This window comes from Schistocerca nitens, chromosome 2 (genome assembly GCF_023898315.1).
Source record: "Schistocerca nitens isolate TAMUIC-IGC-003100 chromosome 2, iqSchNite1.1, whole genome shotgun sequence".
Taxonomy (NCBI): domain Eukaryota; kingdom Metazoa; phylum Arthropoda; class Insecta; order Orthoptera; family Acrididae; genus Schistocerca; species Schistocerca nitens.
In genome coordinates this window covers 461,805,287-461,832,489 of record NC_064615.1, presented here as the reverse complement: position 1 = coordinate 461,832,489, position 27,203 = coordinate 461,805,287, and the positions used below count along the sequence as shown (strand labels likewise).

The following is a 27,203-nucleotide window of genomic DNA, read 5'->3' as shown; positions in this document are numbered from 1 at the left end:
TTGTCCTAGCGTTTGCCAGTCCCATTCAGGGACTAAGTCTAAATCGGTGAACACTAATATCTTCTTCACGTAGATACAGCTCCATGCCAATTTCTTGCTTTGTTACTGCGTTGTTGATCCCACAGTGGACTTGCCGTCGGCGAGCGTAGCGGTTTCTTTGGCAAACACGTCGATGCTGCTCGGCAGGTGAGCTGCGATGAAGTGGATTTACAACTGACACTGCAACTGAATGTATCTGTTAAGCCGCATAACGGGGCTTATGTGCTGCTTTGTGCAATAATACGAATTCTGCTCTGTTTATCCCACGCGACTGCCGTCGTGCAGCGTAGTTTCAGTTATGATGGCGACCGCTGTAACAGGCCGCAGAATTGCGTACGGAATCACTCCGCCTGTCGAGTATGCTTTCCTGTGCAACCTGTGTTGCTGGAGGAAAGACTAGCTAGTAGCGGAGTTGCGACAACACGACTCGAGGCCACATTGACAGAAGGAAGAGTGGGTAACGCTAACCTGTTCGTTACGTAGCCGGAATAAGCCACAGAGAAGTGTTGAACACGACTGGTAAACTTCCAACTTCGTCACTGTCTTGTACATCATCGCCGCAGAGGAGCTCAATGTCAGCGCCGTGTTCAGTCGCACTCCACAGCTCGAAGCTAACCTTATGAAATCAAAGACGGCTCTCATCTTGCCTTCGGAACGGGCGCTCACGTTGCTATACACAGTGACGACGCTTGGGTCACATACCCTGAACTATTTTAACCACGTCCATTACGTTCTAATGATCTTCCGTTGATGTCAACTGTAGCACTGTGTAGTGCTCTCTTTCTACAAAGTTTTGTATAAATAACATGTATGTACAACAGTTGTTCCATATCCATATCAGAGCCAAGAGCGATAATAATTAGCATTCTCAGAACCAAAATATCTCAGTTAGAATTGTTCCAACCAGGGAAGAAGGTCATTCACCTGTAAAATTCTGCTTCTGAATGCAGTCGATGTTGGAAGTGTAAAAGATCTAAAGAACAGAGGAACACAAGCCCTTGAAAAACAACACCTTGTAACGGACAGTTCTGACCAGCAGATTCACAACAGTCAAAAAGGGGTATTATTTGGCAAAAAGCTAATCAATTGCTTGGAGCAATATAATTCTATAAGCACATATAGCACTTAGACATACTGTTCTGATGATATTTCTTATCTTCTTCTCCATCGAGGTGCAAATATGGGGTTTCAGTGCTATAATTAAAATGCAGCAGTATGAAACCGTGACCACATTTGACAAGAGAAAAATTGGAAATGCTAAACTGGTCAGCGAGAAAATTATGACCACTGACCTAGTGTCGATATAAAACCGTCCAGGCGATAGCAGCTTCATCTGGCGAGGAATGACTGCTACTCAGACACATGTACGGTGCTTGTAAAGCGTCAGTGAGTGTGCTGTCCGTGGGTATAATAGCGAAGGCGCGCGATCTATTTCAGTTTGACCGAAGGCCGTTGTCGGAGGTTCAGAACGAGCATTTAGGAAACTGCACGATTTCGCTGATGTTCGAGAAGTATGGAGCTAAGTGTCTTCAACATGTGGCGAAACCAAGGTGAAACCATATCCAGATTGTTGTGTCGATTCCCTAAGGTCTCGACACAATGAGTGGATAGGTGCACGCGAAACTAACGCAGACGGGCGTAAATTCTGAAACAGGAGACTGGATGAAAACTATAAAGAAAAGAAGAGAGATTTTAATATACTTAACTTTAATGTAGTCTTGTTCTTGTTGAAATACATCTCTTGCATAGTAGTAAGCAATTAGCAATGATACACATGGCGCCTTGCTAGGTAGTAGCGATGGACTAGCTGAAGGCTATTTAATCTGTCTCTCGGCAAATGAGAGGAATACTTGGTAGGTCTAGTCGCAAGCTATGTCGTCCGTACAACTGGGGCGAGGTCAAGTCCGTGTCTTGTGACCTGCCCTGTGGTGGCGCTACGTTTGCGAATACACAGTGGCGACACGCGGGTCCGACATGTACTACCGGACCGCGGCCGATTTAAGTTACCACCTAGCAAGTGTGGTGTCTAGCGGTGACACCACATTCCTCCCCCGCAAATCGGCGAACGGTCGTGAGATAAGGCTTCCGCCCGCCGTGGGGAGGACCCCATGTTGACGTATGCGATGAGGTGGGGAGCCTAACAACAGGCGAGGCTGTGCCACCCGCACCCGGCCATTCGGTCCGAGGGGAGCTAGGAAACGCCTGCAAACCTAGTCCAGGGTGCACGTCAACATGAGGTGTATGCGCACGTAATGAGACAGAAGGGTCGACCTCCATGTGGTCGGAGCACCCGACGGGCGAAGACGACATCTGGTCCGGAGCGGGCAAGAGGTCCATGGCGGAGGACGGCTGGTCACGGGAAGCGAGCGGCGGCGCGTGACCCAGGGAGGCGCGAGGCGGCTGCAGCGAAGCGTCCGCTGCTGGCGGCGCCGGCGGCGGCTGCGGCGGCGCGACGCCATGAGGCAAAATGGAAGGCATCGTCGGTAACACCTGGGGATGAGGCGAGCCAGTAGATGGGTCCCCAAGGCGCTGACCGGACGGCTCCGTCGCTGAAAGCAGACGGGGAGCGGCAGAACCCAGGCGACGACAGAGGCGCAGCTGATTGAGATGCCGACGCACCTCACCAGAGGCCCCCAAAACCAAATACATCGCGCGGCCGAGGCAGCGAAGAATGCGCCCTGCGAGCCAACGCTGTGAACCGCGATAGTTGCGATAATAGACAACGTCGCCAGGAGCAAAAGCAGGAGTCTGCCGCTGCACAGGAACCTGATGTGGCGGATGCAACAAAGACATCAGAGTTCGATGAGGACGACCATGGAGCAATTCAGCCGGCGAGCGACCATCGCGAGGCTGAGAGCGATATGAGGACAAAAAGAGCAACAAAGCGTCCTCCCGAGAATGCGACTCTTTCAACTTCAACATCTGCGACTTGAAAGTCCGGACCAATCGTTCCGCGGCACCGTTTGACTGAGGCGAAAACGGCGCGGATGTCAGATGTTGAATACCATTGGCCTTGCAGAATGACTGAAATTCTGCGGACATGAATTGTGGGCCATTGTCGGAAACAATAGTCTGCGGAAGACCTTCAATGCAAAAGATAGCAGACAAGGCTTGGATGGTGGCAGAAGACGTCGTGGAAGACATCCGGACAACAAAAGGAAAATTACTGAAAGCATCAACCACAACCAACCATCGAGCATTCCAGAATGGACCAGCAAAATCGATGTGCAAGCGTTGCCAAGGGGAAGTGGCTTTCGGCCATGCAAAGAATTTCCGCGGCGGTGCGGATTGTTGTCCGGCACACGCCACGCAAGAGGAGCACATATTTGTAATCGCAGCATCGATTCCGAACCAAGTACAGTGCTGTCGAGCCAGTTGTTTCGTTCGCACTATACCCCAATGTCCTTGGTGAAGAAGCTGTAAGACAGAGGACTGTAACGAACGTGGGACCACGACTCGGGACTGATCATTATCGGAACGCAACAACAAAACACCACGTCGTACAAAAAGTCTCTCCTTGTGAGCAAAAAAACGGCGAACCAAAGGATCCTCGATCCGTGACTTTGACAAGGGCCATTGCGTAGCAACAAAACGCAAAACAGTAGCAAGGACAGGGTCAGCAGCTGTGGCAGTAGCTACACGACGAAAATCAATCGGAAACGACGCGACCACGTCATCGGTTTCCGAATCAATGAACATGCAAGCAAGTTCGGAAGAATCGAATGCTTTATCCTCAGCAACAGGCAAACGGGACAACGCATCAGCGTTGCCGTGCTTAGCAGTGGACCGATACAAGATATCGTAGCGGTACTGCGAGAGAAAAAGTGACCAGCGAATGAATTTCTGCGCTGTACGTGGAGGCACAGGCTTGTTCGGATGAAAAAGCGATGTCAAAGGCTTGTGGTCCGTGATGATGGTAAAGTGACGACCATACAAGAAATCGTGAAACTTTGTTACACCAAACACAAGAGCCAAAGCTTCCTTCTCTATTTGGGAATAATTTCTTTGCGCAGATGAGAGCAATTTGGACGCAAAGGCAATAGGGCGATCATGCGAGCCATCCTTGTGCGCAAGCACAGCACCGATCCCGAAATCCGAGGCATCTACCATCAACAAAAGGGGTTTTCGGGGATCGAATGGCGTAAGGCAAGTATTTGAAAGTAACGCCGATTTCAACTGGCGAAAGGCGCGTTCGCATTCCGTCGTCCAGACGAACGGAACACCTTTACGGCGCAAGCGATGAAGCGGAGCTGAAATGGAAGAAGCATTGCGCACAAATCGATGATAATAATTTACCTTACCCAGCACACTCTGTAGCTGTTTTAAGTTCTGCGGTGACGGCAAGTCCTGAATGGCACGAAGGTGCCCGGGACTCGGATGTATACCTTGGGCATTTATGACATGCCCCAGGTACGGTAAGTCACGAGCAAAAAACACACATTTGTCCTTCCTCAAGCGAAGACCATTCTGACGCAAGACCTGAAATAATGTCCGGAGATTCTGCAAATGTTCGGCTTCTGTCTTTCCTGAGAGCACAATATCGTCCAGATAGTTCGCAGCCGTAGGGACCGACGCACAAATAGTTTGTAAATATTGCTGAAACAAAGCAGGGGCGGATGCACACCCGAATGGCAGTCTTTTGAAGCGATACAAGCCAAGATGCGTGTTTACCACTAAGACGCGCTGGGATTCTTCGTCCACAGGTATCTGCAAGTACGCATCTGCTAGGTCCAATTTTGAAAAATATTTTCCCGGGCACAGTTTGTCAAAAAGATCTTCCGGGCGGGGCAAAGGAAAAGTAGCAGTCACAAGTTGTGGATTCACAGTTGCCTTGAAGTCCACGCAAAGTCTCAATTTTCCGGAAGGTTTGGGCAAAATTACTAAGGGTGAGGCCCAGAGAGAAGCCTGCACTCGTTCAATGACACCTTGATATTCTAATTCGGCTAACGTTCTTGCGACCTCATCACGCAATGCGTGGGGAACATTGCGCGCTCTGAAAAATTTTGGTTGCGCGTTATCTTTCAGTTCCAAATGCGCTTCATAGTTCTTAGCGCAACCAAGGCCCGGTGCAAAAATGTCTGCAAATTCTTCACAAAGACTAGAAACACTGGCGGAAGGCACAGTCTGATTCACTGATAGGACCTGATTTACAATAGACAAATTAAACAAGTGAAACAAATCTAAACCAAACAAGTTCACGGCACTAGAGGAACGAAGAACATAAAATGACACAAGTTTTGTCTGTCCCTTGTATGTTGCAATAAGGCTGCACTGTCCTAACACAGGTATATGCTGTCCTGAGTAACTAGTTAACGTAACATTTGCGGCACGCAATGGCGGGGCGCCCAGTTGTTTGTACGTGTCGTGATTGAGCAATGAAACTGCAGCTCCCGTATCGAGCTGGAAAGGTATCACTTTGCCTGCAAAGTCTAGGTCCACAAAAAGTTTATTGTCTTGTTGACGACAAGAGCGACTGTCTCGTGCAATTTGAACTGATACAGGTCCAGAAGCACTTGCAACTTTACGGGATTTCCGGCGACGCCGACGCACACTTTGGGTGGGACGAACACAGTCACTGTTAGCTAAAGTGTCACTGGATGGGTGGGAATGAACTACATTAATGTCCATGGGCGAAGGTCCACGAGCCTGATTGTCCTGGGTTCGATTCCGGCGCGAAGCAAAGGCCTGGAATTATTGCGATTGTCTGATCTAAGCTTTTTCTGGCAAACACTTTGTACATGTCCTTTCTTTTGACAGTAAAAGCAAATAGCTTGGCGTGACGGGCAATTTTCACGCGAATGTCTAGTTGCACACCGCGGGCAAGATTTCACTGCATTTGCTTGCTTACGCGGCGCACGTGGTTGCAAGCTAGGCGGCCGCAGCGAAGTCGGGCGCGAGGGCCGCTTAGCGTCCCGTGCAGCGGGCCGGGCGGGCCGATTAATGTGACACACGGCTGGCGAAGTTTCAAATGATGCCTGAGCAAAGTCAAGTGTGTCTTGCCTGTCCAATATGTCTATCACTTGTTGCAGGGAGGGATTAACTAGCTTCAAAATCTGTTCCCTTATGCGAACATCAGAAACGTTCTGTGCTATTGCATCACGCACCATAGTATCTGAATATGGGAGGCCACATTCACAGGCAAACGCGCAGTCTCTAGTAAGGCCTTGCAAAGTTGCTACCCACTCCCTGTTAGTCTGACCGGCCGTACGTTTTGTACGAAAAAACGTATACCGTTTTGCAACAACATTAACTGTTTCTTTGAAATAGGCATCTAAAGCAGACAAAATTTCTTCGTAGGACAGAGTTGCTACGTCGCGTCGGGGAAACAATTTCACTATCACCCGGTAGGTAGACACACCGACACAAGAAAGCAAAAACGGCTGCCGCTCTTTACCTTGAATTCCATAAGCTGTGAGGTGGAACCGGAACTGATCGGCCCACTCAGTCCAGCTTTCGGTTGTGGCCTCAAAGGGCCTAAATGGCGGTGCGACAGCGTTGTGTGGCTGCGGTAGCGAAGAAGCGGCTGCCGCCGCATCGGTTTGCAGCGCACGTTGACCCTGGACGAGCTGTCCAAGGGCTTCCAATAACGCCTGCGTCTGCTGATTCTGCAAGCGAAAAAATTCGGACAGTACATCTGGAGAATGCGGCGAAGCCATGATTCAAGCAAATTAGAGCAAGTATAACACAAAGACTGCAACGTGGGCGCGGCACCACTCCTCGGCGCCAAAATATTGTTGTGTCGATTCCCTAAGGTCTCGACACAATGAGTGGATAGGTGCACGCGAAACTAACGCAGACGGGCGTAAATTCTGAAACAGGAGACTGGATGAAAACTATAAAGAAAAGAAGAGAGATTTTAATATACTTAACTTTAATGTAGTCTTGTTCTTGTTGAAATACATCTCTTGCATAGTAGTAAGCAATTAGCAATGATACACATGGCGCCTTGCTAGGTAGTAGCGATGGACTAGCTGAAGGCTATTTAATCTGTCTCTCGGCAAATGAGAGGAATACTTGGTAGGTCTAGTCGCAAGCTATGTCGTCCGTACAACTGGGGCGAGGTCAAGTCCGTGTCTTGTGACCTGCCCTGTGGTGGCGCTACGTTTGCGAATACACAGTGGCGACACGCGGGTCCGACATGTACTACCGGACCGCGGCCGATTTAAGTTACCACCTAGCAAGTGTGGTGTCTAGCGGTGACACCACACAGATCTCGTGGGTTGGGCAACAATCGCTCATTACAGAAGTCGTAGACTGGGAAGACTGGCAAAACAGGACAGGCGACGAACTGTGGCGGAAGTAACATCAGACTTTAATGCTGCGCAGAATAAAAGTGTGTCTAACGATGGCCCTCCGCAACCGATGACCCATGCATGTGCCAATGTTCACACCACGTCGGCAACTATGACTCAAATGGGCACACGATCATCAGCACTGAACGTTGGCGCGGTGGCAGAGCGGTGCATGGTCTGATGGATACCGATACCCTCTTCACCATGCCCATGGTAGAGCACGAATCCGTCGTCTTCCAGGGGAATAGCTCGTTGACACCTGTACTGCGGGATGGGGACAAGCTGGCGGCGGCTTCATTATGCTTTGGGGAACATCCTCGTGGGCGTCCATGGGTCCAGTGGAGCTCGTGCAAGACACCATGACGGCCAAGGAGTGTTGTACACTGCTTCAGACCACGTACACCACTTCATGACGATCATGTTTTCCGACGGCAGTGACATTTTTCAGCAAGATAATGCGCCTTGTCACGTGAACAGCAGTGTAACGGAATGGTTCAAGGAAGACAGTAGCGACTTCCAATTGATGTGCTCCCCCCCCCCCCCCTCTTAACTCGTCAGATCTGAACCCGATCGAAAACATCTTGGACGTGACTGTACGTGGCGTCAAAGTTCATCGCCCCTCTCTCCAGATTTTACGGGAATTACGTCACCTGTCTGCTCAGATGTGGTGCATTCAGTGACCTACCAAGGTCTTATTGCTTCCATGCTACAACGCTTCACTGCTGATATACCTGCCAAAGGTTGACATACTGGCTATTAGGAAGGTGGTCATAATTTTCTGGCTTGTCAGTGTATATCACTTTCCACATGTTCACTGCGTAGTAGTCGCATAACATAAACCATAATGATCACGTTATCAACGTCATTGTTATGAGATGTTCCACAACGCAGCGTTTTAATCCCTTCACTGAAATTCATCTTTGTACTTTGATGATGTATAAGGGAAGAATAGCAGTCATGAGTTTTACAGATAAATTATGTTGGTGAGTGGTAGTATAGAAATATCTCCGTGTTTTAAAATAATCTTAATTGGTTTAAAATAGTCTTTATTACGTTTTAGACTTTCGAGGTACGATAGTTTCCATTTTAGCGTCAAGTTTGTGTAGCATAACGCGCAGCGTGCTGGCTGACACATCGGGCAGGTGGAACAGGAGCGGACACGCTGCAGCTGCCGCATCAACTGTCTTTAGTGTGGTCCACGGGGCCGCCAGGGCGTAGACTGAATGCATTTTCGCATAATTGTTTACGCAAAAGTCCGGCAGGTCCACCGCCTCCGTGCCAGAAACACAGCTCACAAAAAAACAACAAAATCGCACGATTCGAAACTGAATGTATAAGCGAGTCTCCAGTGTTAGCGCAACTGGCGATTTAAAAATACAATAATTATTAAATCGCACATAAGCGATTTTTATCTTTGGGGTGACGCGGCAAACGTTAAAAAAAGAAATACGTATTAGAAGACATGCGATGTCAGCTTGACAGCCGTACTGCGCGTAGTGACAGTGCACAGTGCATGACGTATCACAGCTTGTCTTCACCGAATGTTTCCAGGTTGTAAGGAAGGTTCCAGTATCACTGCTTGAAACATTTATTGATTATTACGACAGCCGTTTCGGAAGATTTCCAGTTTTAAGTTCGTCTACGTTGTCCTTAGGTATCTACAACATGTGGTGTGACTGCATCTGGTGACTGTTCTTGTTATATCTAACGTGAAATTCTAAACTACCGATCTCACGTCAATTTTGTGCTGATTTATACAGTGTGGCGTAATATTTTGATAGAATATCGCAAATATTTTCTGTAATATTTCGACAGTTCACACCATAGATCTTTTATATTTACATCTGTGGTGTGAACTGTCAAAACATTACAGGAAATATTCACGCTACACTGTATAAATCAGCACAGAAAACGTGAAATCGATATTTTAGAATTTCACCAGATACGGTCACACCAAATGTTATGTATATGCCAGGACTACGTAGACGTACTTAAAAACGGAAATCTTCTGAAACAGCTGTCGTAATAATCAATAAATGTTTCAAGCACTGATACTGGAAGCTTACAACGTTCTTCAGTACACATATTTCACTGCAGGCTCAATCATCAAGAAACTAATGTTTCCAAATCATTGGATTGGACAGAACGTAACTTGTGCCTTGGCAGCCCCGTTCTGTATCTTTGATTTCCTTATATTTCTTTCAGTCAGGTTAAAGATAAAGGTATTGTTTACAAGGACGTACCATCTACACCAGGCGCTATGAGGCGACATGTTACTGCTGCCTGCGCTGAAATATCTGACAAGACGCTACAACGTGTGCATCTTTCCATGCATGACAGACTGGAAACATTTCCTAAAGCTAGAGGTTTGCGTCTCGAAAACCATATCAGAAGGACAATTCTCTTTTTCTTCATAATGCAGAACATTAGTTTATTGACTGTTTATAGCCAGAAATGACATTTGGAGTTTAGAAACAATTTGAAAAAGCAATGGTTTCTGGACTGCTTGTACTGGAATCCTGTAAAAATAATAATGTCATTTACATTCAAATGTTCTCCAGTTTCACTTTATTAAGGTCGGGTGGTATTGTTCCATTATAATAATACACTCCTGGAAATGGAATAAAGAACACATTGACACCGGTGTGTCAGACCCACCATATTTGCTCCGGACACTGCGAGAAGGCTGTACAAGCAATGATCACACGCACGGCACAGCGGACACACCAGGAACCGCGGTGTTGGCCGTCGAATGGCGCTAGCTGCGCAGCATTTGTGCACCGCCGCCGTCAGTGTCAGCCAGTTTGCCGTGGCATACGGAGCTCCATCGCAGTCTTTAACACTGGTAGCATGCCGCGACAGCGTGGACGTGAACCGTATGTGCAGTTGACGGACTTTGAGCGAGGGCGTATAGTGGGCATGCGGGAGGCCGGGTGGACGTACCGCCGAATTGCTCAACACGTGGGGCGTGAGGTCTCCACAGTACATCGATGTTGTCGCCAGTGGTCGGCGGAAGGTGCACGTGCCCGTCGACCTGTGACCGGACCGCAGCGACGCACGGATGCACGCCAAGACCGTAGGATCCTACGCAGTGCCGTAGGGGACCGCACCGCCACTTCCCAGCAAATTAGGGACACTGTTGCTCCTGGGGTATCGGCGAGGACCATTCGCAACCGTCTCCATGAAGCTGGGCTACGGTCCCGCACACCGTTAGGCCGTCTTCCGCTCACGCCCCAACATCGTGCAGCCCGCCTCCAGTGGTGTCGCGACAGGCGTGAATGGAGGGACGAATGGAGACGTGTCGTCTTCAGCGATGAGAGTCGCTTCTGCCTTGGTGCCAATGATGGTCGTATGCGTGTTTGGCGCCGTGCAGGTGAGCGCCACAATCAGGACTGCATACGACCGAGGCACACAGGGCCAACACCCGGCATCATGGTGTGGGGAGCGATCTCCTACACTGGCCGTACACCACTGGTGACTGTCGAGGGGACACTGAATAGTGCACGGTACATCCAAACCGTCATCGAACCCATCGTTCTACCATTCCTAGACCGGCAAGGGAACTTGCTGTTCCAACAGGACAATGCACGTCCGCATGTATCCCGTGCCACCCAACGTGCTCTAGAAGGTGTAAGTCAACTACCCTGGCCAGCAAGATCTCCGGATCTGTCCCCCATTGAGCATGTTTGGGACTGGATGAAGCGTCGTCTCACGCGGTCTGCACGTCCAGCACGAACGCTGGTCCAACTGAGGCGCCAGGTGGAAATGGCATGGCAAGTCGTTCCACAGGACTACATCCAGCGTCTCTACGATCGTCTCCATGGGAGAATAGCAGCCTGCATTGCTGCGAAAGGTGGATATACACTGTACTAGTGCCGACATTGTGCATGCTCTGTTGCCTGTGTCTATGTGCCTGTGGTTCTGTCAGTGTGATCATATGATGTATCTGACCCCAGGAATGTGTCAATAAAGTTTCCCCTTCCTGGGACAATGAATTCACGGTGTTCTTATTTCAATTTCCAGGAGTGTATGTGACTTTTTAAAACAAATAAAAATCAGAGTGATTATTGAAATGTGTATGAGAGCTGCAGTTTTGGGGCCTTGGTTACGAAACGTTTCTCTGACAACAGCGGCATTGTATCACCAGCCATTTCAGAAGTATTTGGGATATGATTTTTGGGCTATTCCTCGTTTTTGTGACGTGGTGCACCCCATACTTCTATAAAGCGACCAAGTATATATCTAATCCACACATGTAGTCGTTGTGAAACAGCAATCAAGAAACCGAGCAACACAGTACTCCAAAGCGAATCCGTAGTACGAGCAACAGTCGCCGTCAGTGGTGTGGGAGGAGCCTGGAGTAAATCATTCAGCGGACAAACACACTAAACTGTTTGTGCTTCACTGTTTGAACTACTTACGTCGCTCTGGAGACTGCTAGTTGGCATCACGTGACGTTACGTGGAGGCAGGGTGCGTGGAATGTAATTTTCGGCGTAAGGTAACGGAGTGATGCAAATTATAAATCTTGTCCCCTGCGTTTTTATCGCAGTCATGGGTGGATAAAGCATAGTGCTGTGTGTGTGTGTGTGTGTGTGTGTGTGTGTGTGTGTGTGTGTGATTATATGTAAACTACTCAGGGCACATATTGGTTGAAAGCACCGATGATGGCTGTTAATAAGTTGAAATCGATTTGCAAAAGTGAATAAATAAAACATGATTTTGCGACTGGCTGCTGGATATTTGGTAATTTTACGGTTCACGGTCGCCGCACGACTTGGGAACCACATGGAGCCCACCATTCATGCCTAAAGTTTGTTTCAAGTCAGTAAGTGCCCTCATTCTCAAATACTGGATGAATAAAGTATTGGTATTCGCGCGTCGTGGGCTACACTTTTTTTCATCCCCACCGATTTTTTTATTATTTTTATTTTTTAACATAGTGGCCAACTCAAAAGGTCTATTGCCATCTCTGCATGAAGGGATAGTGTTCACTAAAGTGAGGTGTCGCACGGTGTGGGTACTGCGATGTTTGCGTACGTCTGGTTAAGGTTAACCATTAATACTCGATCATCTGGAGATAGATTGGGTCGAGGTCGAACGAAGGTTAGCGGTTTAAAGGGCAGAGGAAAAAAAGTGCCAAGGCAAGAGCCAAGGGAGAAAAACCTCTGCGATAGTTAGGTCGGGTGGTAAGAGCAGTAGCGGACGTCTTGCTGCCTGCGACAGGTCATGCAAGGGTAGGCTTTGTTAGTAGTGGGTATCATGCATGTCGATACCTTTTACGTTGTGCGGTGTTGTTGCTCGCTGGCTGCCGCTGAGTGCCGGTGTTGAACTCTCGATCAGCGTCTGTAACCTGCAACAGTTAGGTTTGTCTTCGCTTTTGTGTCAGATAGGTCATCCTTGTAGAATTTTGCACAGAGCATAACTTAATCATAGCTAACACTTGGTTCAAGAATCATAAAAGAAGGTTGTATACCTGGAAGAATCCTGGAGATACTAATAGGTATCAGATAGATTATATAATGGTAAGACAGAGATTTAGGAACCAGGTTTTAAATTGTAAGACATTTCCAGGGGCAGATGTGGATTCTGACCACAATCTATTGGTTATGAACTGCAGATTGAAACTGAAGAAACTGCAAAAAGGTGGGAATTTAAGGAGATGGGACCTAGATAAACTGAAAGAACCAGAGGTTGTACAGAGTTTCAGGGAGAGCATAAGGGAACAATTGACAGGAATGGGGGAAAGAAATACAGTAGAAGAAGAATGGGTAGCTCTGAGGGATGAAGTAGTGAAGGCAGCAGAGGATCAAGTAGGTAAAAAGACGAGGGCTAATAGAAATCCTTGGGTAACAGAAGAAATATTGAATTTAATTGATGAAAGGAGAAAATACAAAAATGCAGTAAATGAAGCAGGCAAAAGGGAATACAAACGTCTCAAAAATGAGATCGACAGAAAGTGCAAAATGGCTAAGCAGGGATGGCTAGAGGACAAATGTAAGGATGTAGAGGCTTGTCTCACTAGGGGTAAGATAGATACTGCCTACAGGAAAATTAAAGAGACCTTTGGAGAGAAGAGAACCACTTGTATGAATATCAAGAGCTCAGATGGCAACCCAGTTCTAAGCAAAGAAGGGAAGGCAGAAAGGTGGAAGGAGTATATAGAGGGTTTATACAAGGGTGATGTACTTGAGGACAATATTATGGAAATGGAAGAGGATGTAGATGAAGATGAAATGGGAGATAATATACTGCGTGAAGAGTTTGACAGAGCACTGAAAGACCTGAGTCGAAACAAGGCCCCGGGAGTAGACAACATTCCATTAGAACTACTGATGGCCTTGGGAGAGCCAGTCATGACAAAACTCTACCATCTGGTGAGCAAGATGTATGAGACAGGCGAAATACCCACAGACTTCAAGAAGAATATAATAATTCCAATCCCAAAGAAGGCAGGTGTTGACAGATGTGAAAATTACCGAACTATCAGTTTAATAAGTCACAGCTGCAAAATACTAACGCGAATTCTTTACAGACGAATGGAAAAACTGGTAGAAGCGGACCTCGGGGAAGATCAGTTTGGATTCCGTAGAAATGTTGGAACACGAGAGGCAATACTAACCTTACGACTTATCTTAGAAGAAAGATTAAGAAAAGGCAAACCTACATTTCTAGCATTTGTAGACTTAGAGAAAGCTTTTGACAACGTTAACTGGAATACTCTCTTTCAAATTCTGAAGGTGGCAGGGGTAAAATACAGGGAGCGAAAGGCTATTTACAATTTGTACAGAAACCAGATGGCAGTTATAAGAGTCGAGGGGCATGAAAGGGAAGCAGTGGTTGGGAAAGGAGTGAGACAGGGTTGTAGCCTCTCCCCGATGTTATTCAATCTGTATATTGAGCAAGCAGTAAAGGAAACAAAAGAAAAATTCGGAGTAGGTATTAAAATTCATGGAGAAGAAGTAAAAACTTTGAGGTTCGCCGATGACATTGTAATTCTGTCAGAGACAGCAAAGGACTTGGAAGAGCAGTTGAACGGAATGGACAGTGTCTTGAAAGGAGGATATAAGATGAATATCAACAAAAGCAAAACGAGGATAATGGAATGTAGTCAAATTAAATCGGGTGATGCTGAGGGGATTAGATTAGGAAATGAGACACTTAAAGTAGTAAAGGAGTTTTGCTATTTAGGGAGTAAAATAACTGATGATGGTCGAAGTAGAGAGGATATAAAATGTAGACTGGCAATGGCAAGGAAATCGTTTCTGAAGAAGAGAAATTTGTTAACATCGAGTATTGATTTAAGTGTCAGGAAGTCGTTTCTAAAAATATTTGTATGGAGTGTAGCCATGTATGGAAGTGAAACATGGACGATAACCAGTTTGGACAAGAAGAGAATAGAAGCTTTCGAAATGTGGTGCTACAGAAGAATGCTGAAGATAAGGTGGGTAGATCACGTAACTAATGAGGAGGTATTGAATAGGATTGGGGAGAAGAGAAGTTTGTGGCACAACTTGACTAGAAGAAGGGATCGGTTGGTAGGACATGTTTTAAGGCATCAAGGGATCACAAATTTAGCATTGGAGGGCAGCGTGGAGGGTAAAAATCGTAGAGGGAGACCAAGAGATGAATACACTAAGCAGATTCAGAAGGATGTAGGTTGCAGTAGGTACTGGGAGATGAAGAAGCTTGCACAGGATAGAGTAACATGGAGAGCTGCATCAAACCAGTCTCAGGACTGAAGACCACAACAACAACAACAGGTCATATATCGGATGCACAATGTAGGATTTTGTTGGCGATTTGTTTGTGCGTCAGTGGGCGAGCTCGTCGGTTTCCCTGCTGTGGCCTGTTGTTCGGCTCTAATAGCAGCTGGTGATATCCAGTCAATGTTGCTGATATGCAGGGACTTGCCGACGTTTGTCGCTTGTTGGTGTATGTTAGCTTGCCATAGGTGGTTATGCCCTAATTAGTAGTGTCTTTGGCCGCGTATGCTTCAACCTATGGTTTGTGATCGTAGTTTCCCAGAGTAAGGATGAAAGGATTGTTCGAGTGTCTCGAGTTCCTATATAGTCGTGTGGCGTGTTTTTTGAATACTTCCTTGAGGATATTTTTTGTGAAGATCCACTGTGCTTGTGTAGCGAGGAGCGTTGCTAATGATTCGTATCACTTTGTTCTGTATGATCTGCAGGCGGCGCAGTCGTGTAGGAGCTGCATATCCCCAGACGGGAGCAGCGAACGTCATCAGAGGTCTAATCAGTGTCATGTATATGGACCTCGACAATCCCCCCCCCCACCCCCCACCCCTCTGGTACTGTAGTTAGCTCTATACAAGGTTATTCAGCTGCCAATATCTATGAGTTATATGCAAAACGCAATGACTTCAAAAACCATGTGCAACATTTTCATATCCTCTCGCTGCCTACGTGCGAACTATTAGTCCTGCAGAAAAAAATGAGCGGGACCTTTTTGTAGGAAATCTAACGCTGGTAGCCACAGTTTTCGAGTTATTCAAGGAAAACGTGTTTGAAGGTCACTTTTGTACATTTTTCTTTAATAATTCGAAAACTATGACTTGTAGGAGAAATGTATCCCAGTACAAAGTTTAATTACATTACATTTCCTACAAAGAGGCCTTGCTTACTTTTTCTGTAGGACTAGTAGTTTGCACGTATTGATGCAGAGAATTTGAAAATTATGCACATGGTATTGAAGGCATTGTGGACTGCGTAAAACCCATAGGTAGGGCAGCTGAATCGGCCCATATTCACTGAAGAGCCGAAGAAACTGGTACACCTGAATAATATCGTGTAGGGCCCCCGCGAGAACGCAGAAGTGCAGCAATACGACATGGTATGGACTCGAATAAAGTCGAAGCAGTACTGGAGGGAACTGACAACATGAATTCTGCAGGGCTGTCCATAAATTCGTAAGAGTACGAAGGGGTGGAGATCTTTTCTGAACAAGACGTTGCAGAACATCCCAGATATGCTCAATAATGTTGATATTTGGGGAGTTTGGTGGCCAGCGGAAGTGTTTAAACTCAGAAGAGTGTTTTTCGAGCGACTCTGTAGCAATTCTGGACGTGTAGGGTGTTGCACTGTCCTGCTGGAATTTCACAAATCCGTCGGAATGCACAGTTGACATGAATGAATGCTGGTGATCAGACAGGATGCTTACGTACGTGTCACCTGTCAGAGACGTATCTAGACGCATCAGGGGCCCCATATCACTCTAACTGCACACGCCCCACACCATTACAGAGCCTCCGCCAGCTTCAAAAGTCCCCTGCTGACATGCAGGGTCCATGGATTCATGAGGTTGTCTCTATACCCGCACACGTCCATCCTCTCGATGTAATTTGAAACGAGACTCGTCCGACCAGGCAACATGTTTCCAGTCATCAACAATCCAATGTCGGTGTTGACAAGCCCAGGCGAGGCGTAAAGCTTTGTGTCACGCAGTCATCAAGGGCACACGAGTGGGCCTTCGGATCCGAAATCCCATATCGATGATGTTTCGTTGAATGGTTTGCGTACTGACCCTTTTTAATGGCCCAGGATTGAAATATGGAGCAGTTTGCGGAAGAGTTGCACTTCTGTCACGTTCAACGATTCTCTTCAGTCGTCGTTGCTCCCGTTCTTGCAATATACTTTTTCCGGCCGTAGCGATTTCGAAGGTTTGAGGTTTTACCTGATTCCTGATATTCACGGTACACTCGTGTAATGGTCGTACGTGAAAGACCCGACTTCATCGGTACCTTGGAGTTTCTGTGTCCCATTGCTCATGTGTCGACTATAACATCACGTTCAAATTCACTTGAATTTTGATTACCTGCATTGTAGCAGCAGTAACCGATCTAACAACTGCGCCAGACACTTGCTGTCTTATATAGGTCTTGCCGACCGCAGCGCCGTATATTGCCTGGTTATACGTCTCTGTATTTGAATACGCATGCCTATTCCAGTTTCTTTGTCGCTTCAGTGTAAGATAGTCTACGTGTTAATTCAGGGTATAGACTATCTCCCTCCCAAATTTCATCCAAATCCGTCCAGTTGTTTCAGCCTGAATGAGGAACAAACATAATAACTATCTGTCACTGTCTTGTCTGTCTCTCTATCTGTCTGTCTGTCTCTGACTCACTCTCTGTCTCTTTCTCTCTCTCTCGCTCTCTGAGACATACACACACACACACACACGCACACGCGCGCGCGCGCACACATACTCACAAACATCCACATTTAAAATATATACAGGGTGGTCAGAAACAGGCTGAAAAGCTAGTAAGCGTGTTGAAGAGTAGGTTGTGGGAGATATGTTTGTTAAAGAAAAAAATCAGGTAGTCCTACATTGTGCCGTTTCCAAGTTAATTAGCACTAAAGTTAGCCAGTCAGATGGTTGTGCGCAAACGGTTCGGCAGAGACGGTGTTTCGAAACGGATGTTCTTGGTTTAGTTTCCTATTACCGAACAAGGGAGCGATGCAAAAACTGGACATGGGACGGTAGTAAGGATCGAACCTGAGCCAAAGGGAAAACAGTGTCTTGTGCTATTATCTACCCTGCGGGGACAAGTGACAGTAACTGAACTGCTCGCGCAAAGGCCAAATTGGTTAACTTCACTGCCAGTTAACTCGTAAACTGTGAAACTTATCATATTTTTTTCCTAACAATTATTTCTCAGCACATCCTACCCAGCAACACCCATACAAGCTTTTCAGACTGTTTCTGACCACGCTGTATAAGCCACCACACGCAATTATTTGTTTCTGGTCGTACGAGGAATCGCCAACTGAAGTTTGGCCCGTTACCTGATATCCGCGCTGTACCAGTGCGTGTGTAGTGCTGTGCCGTTGGCGCGTGCCGGCAGGTGGGCCAGGACGCGGTGGTGGGCCGCTACCTGTGCGCGTCGCGCGACATCGCGGCGGGCGAGCTGGTGCTGCGCGAGCCGCCGCTGGTGTGGGGCCCCTCGCAGGCGACGCCGGCCGTCTGCCTGGGCTGCTACGTCGTGCTGGAGGCGGCCTCGTGCGTGCGCTGCGACCGCTGCGGCTGGCCCATGTGCTCGCAGCACTGCGCCAACTCCCTCGACCACCGGCCCGAGTGCGACATCACCGCCGACGTCCGCGGCGCCAAGGTACCTCTCCTCCTAACACACTCATTTCGTGCGCAGCTCGTACAGTCGTGGACAAAACGAGCGAGACCCCTCGCCTGTTCGTTGCGCTGATCCGCACAGCTTTAAAGTCTGCTACACAGCATAACAGGCAAGGCGACAAAGTGCTACCAACATACTATGCAAGTTCGCTCAACTGATGTGGCTGGCTCTGAGCACTATGGGACTCAACTGCTGAGGTCATAAGTCCCCTAGAACTTAGAACTACTTAAACCTAACTAACCTAAGGACAACACACACATCCATGCCCGAGGCAGGATTCGAACCTGCGACCGTAGCGGTCGCGCGGTTCCAGACTGTAGCGCCAGAACCGCTCGGCCACCAGCGGCCGGCTCAACTGATGTGCTGAGATGCTAGCACTGGAGAAATTCGCGCTTCGAAGACGCCACAGCATCGTCTGCCACCACTTCGTGAGAAACGAAATACCTCAAGTATAAGCCAATGTGTTGTATTCGCATATATGTGACTATGACTTGGATCTAAAGTGTGGTTATGCATAGTACGTATGCTCAGATTGCGAATCTAACATCATGAATAAAGACAAGGGGAAATGAATTAGGCGCCCTTCCTCTTCCGTAGGCGGCCGGAGTGGCCGTACGGTTCTAGGCGCTACAGTCTGGAACCGAGCGACCGCTTCGGTCGCAGGTTCGAATCCTGCCTCGGGCATGGATGTGTGTGTCCTTAGATTAGTTAGGTTTAATTAGTTCTAAGTTCTAGGCGACTGATGACCTCAGAAGTTAAGTCGCATAGTGCTCAGAGCCATTTGAACCATTTGACCTCTTCCGTAACATCAAATATATTTTAGTTATTCTTTCTTTAATGGACTTCGCAGAAAATCATTTACCAGAAGTGAATAACTTTTTAGTAACACCAGATGATATTAACAGCTTTCGGCGTGGGTTAGCCGTGCGATCAACGGCGTCATATCGCGGACCGCGCGGCTCCTTGCGCCGTCAGTTCGAATCCTCCCACGGGCAAGGATGTGTTCAAAAATGGTTCAAATGGCTCCGAGCACTATGGGACTTAACTTCTGAGGTCATCAGTCTCCTAGAACTTAGAACTACTTAAACCAAACTAACCTAAGAACATCACACACATCCATGCCCGAGGCAGGATTCGAGCCTGCGACCGTAGCGGTCTCGCGGTTCCAGACTGTAGCGCCTAGAACCGCACGGCCAACCCGCGCGGCCAAGGATGTGTGTTAGATTAGGAAGGTTGAAGTAGTTCTAGGTCTATGGGACTGATGACCTAAGCAGTTTGATGGCATAGTTCTTAGAGCCATTTTTTGACCTTTCGCGTAAATTCTCTTTACATAAACGGCCGTATCTTTAGATTACGTTGACAGCTCACTTTTCTACACCACCAAGGGACCGTATACCGCAGGAAGTGCCATACATTTTCGCTTCTTATGTCCACCCGTACTCGAGGTAAACGGGTTTTAAGGGTTGGGTAGACAAATAGACGGTCAAGAAAGTGAGACTAGTAAGGTTCCATTTTTACCGATTTACGGGACGAAATCCTAACAACGAAAATAGCTACCACAGCTACTGAAGATGAGGGCCGCATAATAATTACCCCTACTCTTCATTCGAAATGTTCCAATTGCAGTCGATATATCAGCATATTAATCGTTGCTACGCTTTCGATCCAAATCACGTTTACAGGAATGCAAATAAAATCCATTTGCCTATACACGTGGTAATTCACATCCCACTATGAATGCCACCACGTATTAGATGTGCGAGCATTCCCATTGCTAGCTACCTTACGGAACACTTCGGCTAATGAACGTTTTCTGGCTGTGGCACGTCTAATGGAGAATTCTAAACATTGTAGAATACGTTTGGCAGCTACGTCGCCGTTTATTTCCTGATGTGGTGCAGAATTATCCTACTAAATGTACTCGCTAATAACAGTTTTTTGTTATTTAGATAAACATCCCGAATGATTGTCACATAACTGGTGACATAAAGGTAGACAATTCATGTTTTTCAGTCCAGAAAGCTCTATACAACAGAAATGCAGATCATTTTGCCATTTTGATTGCGAAATTGCCGGCTTATTCACGTCTGGGGTAATAATAGAGGGCTGTTTGCCTGGGTTGTCTGCTAGCGTAGTGAAAGGTGTTTACTACTGCAAGGGAGGTCTGGTTTGTTTTCGGTTCTAATCTCGATGGAGGAAGGTAGACTACCTGTAAAGCAAATTTAAGAAATTCTCGCGCCCCCAATACGTTTTATTCCTACCTCTATTCTGTCCCGGCGCCTGTGGATGTCGATATGAAACTCTTGTAGAATTTCATACTTGTTATTGCCTACGTTTTTCCGCTTCTGTCAGTAATTGAATTGACTTAACTGTGGCACTGAATGATTTTTAACTGAATTTCGTTATGAACCTTCACGCATTGCTAAATTTGCACCCTGGTAAATCAGCAACGGTAATCCAGTATCACTGGTCTGAACGTTGGCACAGACCATTTTTCGGCCGAATGCGCTACTTTGTCTTACTAAAACAGTTATGTTATCTGGATAAGCTGAAATTAATTTTTATTAGTACAGTTCGTACTAATTAGCGTTTCTTCTTTCATTTATATCTTATATGTAGGTGTTGTGGTAAGCACACTAATAAGCATTAACATAGTCTTACACATGGCTCTAAACAGTCTGACAAATTTTGGATAGTTTTTCAATTTCACGCCTGTGCATAGTATGTTGGTAGTACTTCGTCGCCTTGCCTGTTATGCTGTGTAGCAGACTTTAAAGCTGTGCAGATCAGCATAAAGAAAAGGCGAGGGGTCTCGCTCGTTTTGTCCACGACTGTACCAGTGAACAGCTATTCTCATGTAGGGGAAGGTCTCGTATTACGACGTAAACGCCTGTTTGATCAATCTTTTTTACAGGCATCATTCAATATTTTTCTAATTTCTACTTCGTTCCTGTTTCTTATTCTCCGTGAATAGACCCTGCAATAATGTGATGTGACTGCATTAGCACTTTAAAATGTTGTTGTCGCACTGTGCATGCACATGCGCATTCAGCAGCCTCTTTGTCTTTATTATGGACATTAACTTGCTACTATCGACACTTAAAGAGAGTTACCCTTCAGTATACGAGACAGAAATACTTTCATTATGTAATTCCCACAAAATATTGAATTATATGGCTATTTTTGAGAAGTGACACGAGGCCAATAAAGGGTGATTCAGCTGCCCCTAGCTATGGGTTTTATGCAACCCTCAATGCCTTAAGGTACCCCAAACAAGATTTTCAAATCCTCTCTCTCACTACACACGAACTATATCCCCCAAAGAAAAAATGAACAGAACCTTTCCGTACGAAATATAATGTGCTTAAAATTTCACTGTGATAGAGGCCGCAGTTTTCAAATTATTCAAGAAAAGCGAACAAAACTGATTTTGTTTTCCTTGAATAACTCGAAAACCGTGACCGCAACGACAATGTATCCCAGTATAACATTTAACTACATTAAATTTCCAACAAAAAGATCCTGTTAATTTTCTCTGTGTGACTTAACAGTCTGCGCGTAGCGAGCCAGAGTTTTAGCGACGGACAGGACATGAACCTCATTGCACTGGACCACATCATCAGTCGCTGAACAACTTTTTCACTGTAGCTGTACCGCCATTGCGCTCTGCAGAAGAAATAAAAGAACTTCAGAGTTTAACGTCACGTCGACGACGACGTAACTGGAGTACATGTTCGCATTGGGGAAGTAACCCGTTTGCCAAACCCATTCACTGGAACCATACTGGCATTAGCTTTAAGCGATTTAGGGAAAGAACGGGAAAGTAACCTAACTTAGCAATCGGACTACGCTACAGATCCCCCTGTCACCGTGTAAAAGGCTAGGCGCAAATTGAGACGCGTATAGCGCGTGTGGCGCAACGCAGTGCAGTGCGCGTTTTTTAACTTCACAGATTCAAATGGGACCGCGCAAATTGCGACGCGACGGGACTGGGACGCGACACGCGCCTGCGCCAGGTCGCGCGGCGTTAAGGCCGGTTCCCACTAGGGCTGCCGCGCGTCAAAACCGCGCGTCAGCGGCGTGGTTGCCATGGAAATGGCATCAGCGGCAAGGCGCGGCGGGCTCTGCGTCGCGGTTTGACCATGTCGAACCGCTTCCGCTGCCGCGTGCCGCGCTCCAGGTGCGCGCCGCCATTCACAGAACGCGCTGAGCGTGACGTCAGGTACGGAACCCCAGGCCACACGAACTTTCGCCGAACCGCTGGCGCGGACGCGGCGGCAGCTATGAAATACTTATCATCCGATTCCAAGGAAACTATTCGGTAGAAAAATTTGATTCTTGGGCATGTTACAGCCTGATATCTTCTCTCGATAAAGGACCGAATTTCTTTTCGTTATTCGTCGTGGTTACATGCTGTATCGCATTTACGTAAACCTTTACACAAAATTTGAATGATTGTGCAGAGGTAAAAACGCATTGCGTGGACTTTGCGTACAGTTCATTTTAGGTAATACATTATTGCGTATGAAATTTAGTCAACATATCGAAATTGTTTTTAAAGCTGAGAGCAGAACGATAGCTATCACCGTTCTCGAGATATTGAATGATTTGTCGGCGGACGGGCTATGCGGTGAGCGCGCACAGGTCGCTCGCTACGCGACCGATACTTTCGTCCTGCTCGTCGTAAACCATGTGGTTGTATCAACTGCAAATTTCGTAAACGGTTCAAGAAATCGAAAAGTGTTTTTTTGCAAACGATAACTTGTAAAAACTCATGTATTTCGTCGCATGATAAATATCCAAAATCTGTTTAACTACCAAGATATGAAAGAAACTACAGTTTTTTCGGAAGGGATAGATGAATTTTTTTAAACAGCATTTAATAGCATGTGTAATGAGAAGTTAAACCGAGACTAATTTGCTGGTATGTCATAAGATGTAATTTTCTAATTATCTACAGCTATTGATTATTTCCTTTGGAAGTAACAAACGTTTTTTTCTTTATCCAGTGTACTTTATTGGTTCAAGACGTGTTTCGCCTTTTACTTTAAGGCATCTTCGGTGGAATCTAGAACGATTCAGTTTTGTTTTGATATTAGATACTTGCAGATTATAAAACAGTTCACATCTTTTTTTACATGAATAACTGATTACTTCCAGTGAATCGAGTTTTTGGCGGACATCTTGCGTTTCCCCTCACCTGGTCACATGCTGGAGGTTGAACTAAAACTTAGATTATGAAACATAAGCACATTTTCATGTTCTTTTTTTTTTCTTCTGTCACTAGCTGTAGACATTTTACCGAAAACACTGATTTGAAGTCGTAACTACAGTGTGTTCACCTCATGTCCCTTCCTGTTTGGTTTGTTTATGTACATGTTGCCAACCTAAAGAATTATATGGTGAAAACTAATGTTTGTTTATTTCTGTTCTCCTTATATATGTATGTGTATGTGGCTAGCCAGTGATAGTTATAGAAAGTTGAAAGTGAATGCAGTAGTTGCCAGACAGTGGTTGAAAGATTTGGTGTTCAGCTGCTTTCAGTTTTGGTTTAAATGTTTTGTGGAGGAGTGCATGGAAGAGTAAATTACCTGCTTACATTAATAGATAAAATAGTAGAATAGCATTTCAACAGATGATTATTATCAGAATACTATCACCCAACCCCTTTTGTCTTCAATCTTTGATGCCTCATAATATGTCCTGTCAACTTACCCCTCTTGTATTCAAAGTTGTGCCATAATTTCCTCTTCCTCCTCTATTTAATTCCGTACCTCTTCTTTAGTTACACGGTCCTCATATCTAATCTTCAGCATTCTTATTGATCACCACGTTTTGAAAGCGTCCATTGTCTTCTTGACAGAACTGTTCATCGCCCACGTTTCACTTACATACAAGGCTGCACTCCACACAAATACCGCACTCCACACAAATACCATTGTAAAATAGTACCCAGTCATTAGAATTTATATTCGATGTGAACAAATTTTCTTTTTCAGAACGCTTTTGTTGCTATTCACAGTCTTCATTTTATATCCTCTCTACTTCTGCCTTTTCAATTACTGCTTCCCTTTCAAGTCACTCAAATTTTAAAAACGCAGTTCGGTTTCTGTACAAGTTGTAGATAATCTTGTGGCCCTGTGTTTTATCGATAACATCTCCAGAGGTTCAAAGAATGTTTTAATTAAGATTGTCAAAACCTTTCTCTAAACATGCAAATGCTATAAACACAGTTTCGCATTTCTTCAGTGTGTCTACTTAGCTAAGTGGTAGGATCAGTATTGCCTTGCGTGTTCAGACATCTCACAGGAATCTAACATTGTGCTTATGTTAGTTTGTACAACCCCTCCCACTCTCCTCTCTACATATTCCTTCCACTTTCTAGCCTTCTCTCATTTGCCAAATGAGTTCTTGACAGTTGCTTCTCCTTTGTTCTTTCTCATTTTCATTCCCCTATGTTTTCCAAGAGCAAAATCGCATTGCAATTTTGGACTTTCTGTTAACGTCATGTTTAGACATTTCTATTTCCGATGGCCTACTTTATTTGCTACATTTTTATATTTTTCCCCTCGTGTCAAATTTAACATATCACGTTTTATGTAACTATTTCTACTATACCTTCTTCCCGTTCACATACTCTGCTGCATTCACCACTTCTTCTCTCAAAGATATCCATTCGTATTCTAGTGGATTCCTTCCTCTGTTTCTGTCAGTCGTTGCATTACGGTAACTTTAAGGTTATCGAAAAACTGTGGGTCTTGACTTATTCAAGTTCCATTTCCTTAATTTGCTATTGTTTACTGTCTCTTTAGTTGTAAACCGCAGCTCGTAACCAATAAATAATTGTAGGTTTGTGTCTGTACCAGGAACTGTCTTATAATTTAAAATCTGGTTTCGAAAACTTTGTTCCAAAAATATATTATTCTTTCATGAATCTTAAGCAAGGTGCTGGCGATGATTACATTATGCTCTGTGCGAAATTCTATCAGGTGGCTTCCACTTTCATCCCTTCCCCCAAGCCTTTGTGTTCTTACTGTTTTCCTGTACATGCTACCGTATCACATTTAAATTTTTGTCTCGCTTAACCATCTGAGTAATCTCTTTTCTTGTACATTGTTTCAGTGCGTTAGGAGATAGTGAACAATCATGAACGGTAGTCATGAAATCTGTTTATGGTCAAATGAGAAAACATGAATAATGAAATACGTGAAAGAGTACATTGTACAGAAAATGAAAAATTGGTATGTCTTCAGCCAACTTCGTCTTTCCTCCATGTAGGTGTAAAATATAGTTAATCAAACGCACCGGGCGTTTCAGTGGGTCCCGCCCCGTACCTCAGTGGCTGTCCGTCATTGGCTACCGCAAGCGTTTGCGGCTTCCAGATGGGAACGCCAATTCCGCGAGCCTCCGCGTCAAAGCGGAAAACGCTTGCCGCTGCCGTTGCCGCACGACGCGCTGCCGCGCTCTAGTGGGAACCTGCCTGTAGTTGTGGCACAGTTTCTCGCGCCGCGCGTCGCGCGTGCCTCGCTAGCACCGTGGGAAATTTGAGGAGGGGAGCCGAAAAGTAGCCCTGCCAATGCTCACATCGGAACGGCGCATATGAGCAGTGGTAGTATTGCCCATACGATAAATTTTGCCTTACTGAGTACGAAATTTTATTGCCTTTGGGTAGTGTTTCGTTTTTCGCCATTTAAACGCTCCAGCTTTCTTCGTTAGTACATTATACTTTTCTGTTATTTATATATGAATAGTTTTGTTTTATTTTTCTTCTGCAAAAAATGGTTCAAATGGCTCTGAGCACTATGGGACTCAACTGCTGAGGTCATTAGTCCCCTAGAACTTAGAACTAGTTAAACCTAACTAACCTAAGGACAGCACACACATCCATGCCCGAGGCAGGATTCGAACCTGCGACCGTAGCGGTCTCGCGGTTCCAGACTGCAGCGCCAGAACCGCGCGGCCACTTCGGCCGGCCATTTCTTCTGCAAGAAAAATGCATACTTCAGTAACTGATGAGCCATTGGCAGCTGGAATTGTATCATATGCCTCCACGATGCTTTCATATCGCAAGAAGGGACAGAGAGTAGTGAATAAGGAAGCAAGGAATATTATAAAATCATACGATTAAGAAGCAAGGCAGGAAAGTAAAACAAGGTTATCTTCTTGCTGCCTAGTATGCTGGCGTATCTGTACAATCTGTTACAAACATTTAGAAAGGGATAATCTCCACAGGTGTGATCCCTTTCTGCTCCTGGTAAAAAGTTTCCAAGATATGAAATATAGAAGTCTCACTGTGATTACTTGGATATGGATGTAATAATGTAATACGACACACTGTACCCCATGCATGTGAACATCACATTTCCACTGCAAGCTAGAAACAATCGAAAAGCAGTCACAAATAACAATGTTTTAATTGGTTCGCCGTGATGAGAAAAAGCATTTCAATTGTTGCATGCACATTATCAGCATTAATAAACTAATTATACGACAAGCTATACAACTGAAGAAAATGGTCGATATTATTACGAAAGAAGGAATATCCTAAAAGAGTGTTATGATTAGATATATTTAATTTGTTGAAATGTACTGCTGACAAAGGCAGATATACTTTCATGACAATGTTTTTCGAACTTCAACTCACAAGGCACACATGGTTAGCTTGTGCATTCCTGTCGCGCGCATGAGGATAATGCTGATAATACATTGACCATTGTGTTGTGC

General features: G+C 45.7%; 1 protein-coding gene across 1 annotated transcript in view; it reads left to right on the top strand.

Annotated features, from left to right (window-relative positions):
• The window catches only part of LOC126235093 (SET domain-containing protein SmydA-8), a 349,448-nt gene that overhangs the window by 174,220 nt on the left and 148,025 nt on the right, over positions 1–27,203 (top strand). Inside the window, exon 3 of the mRNA XM_049943826.1 lies at positions 18,198–18,461. Coding sequence (XP_049799783.1) covers positions 18,198–18,461 — 264 coding nt within the window. The remainder of the gene's footprint in view (positions 1–18,197; positions 18,462–27,203) is intronic.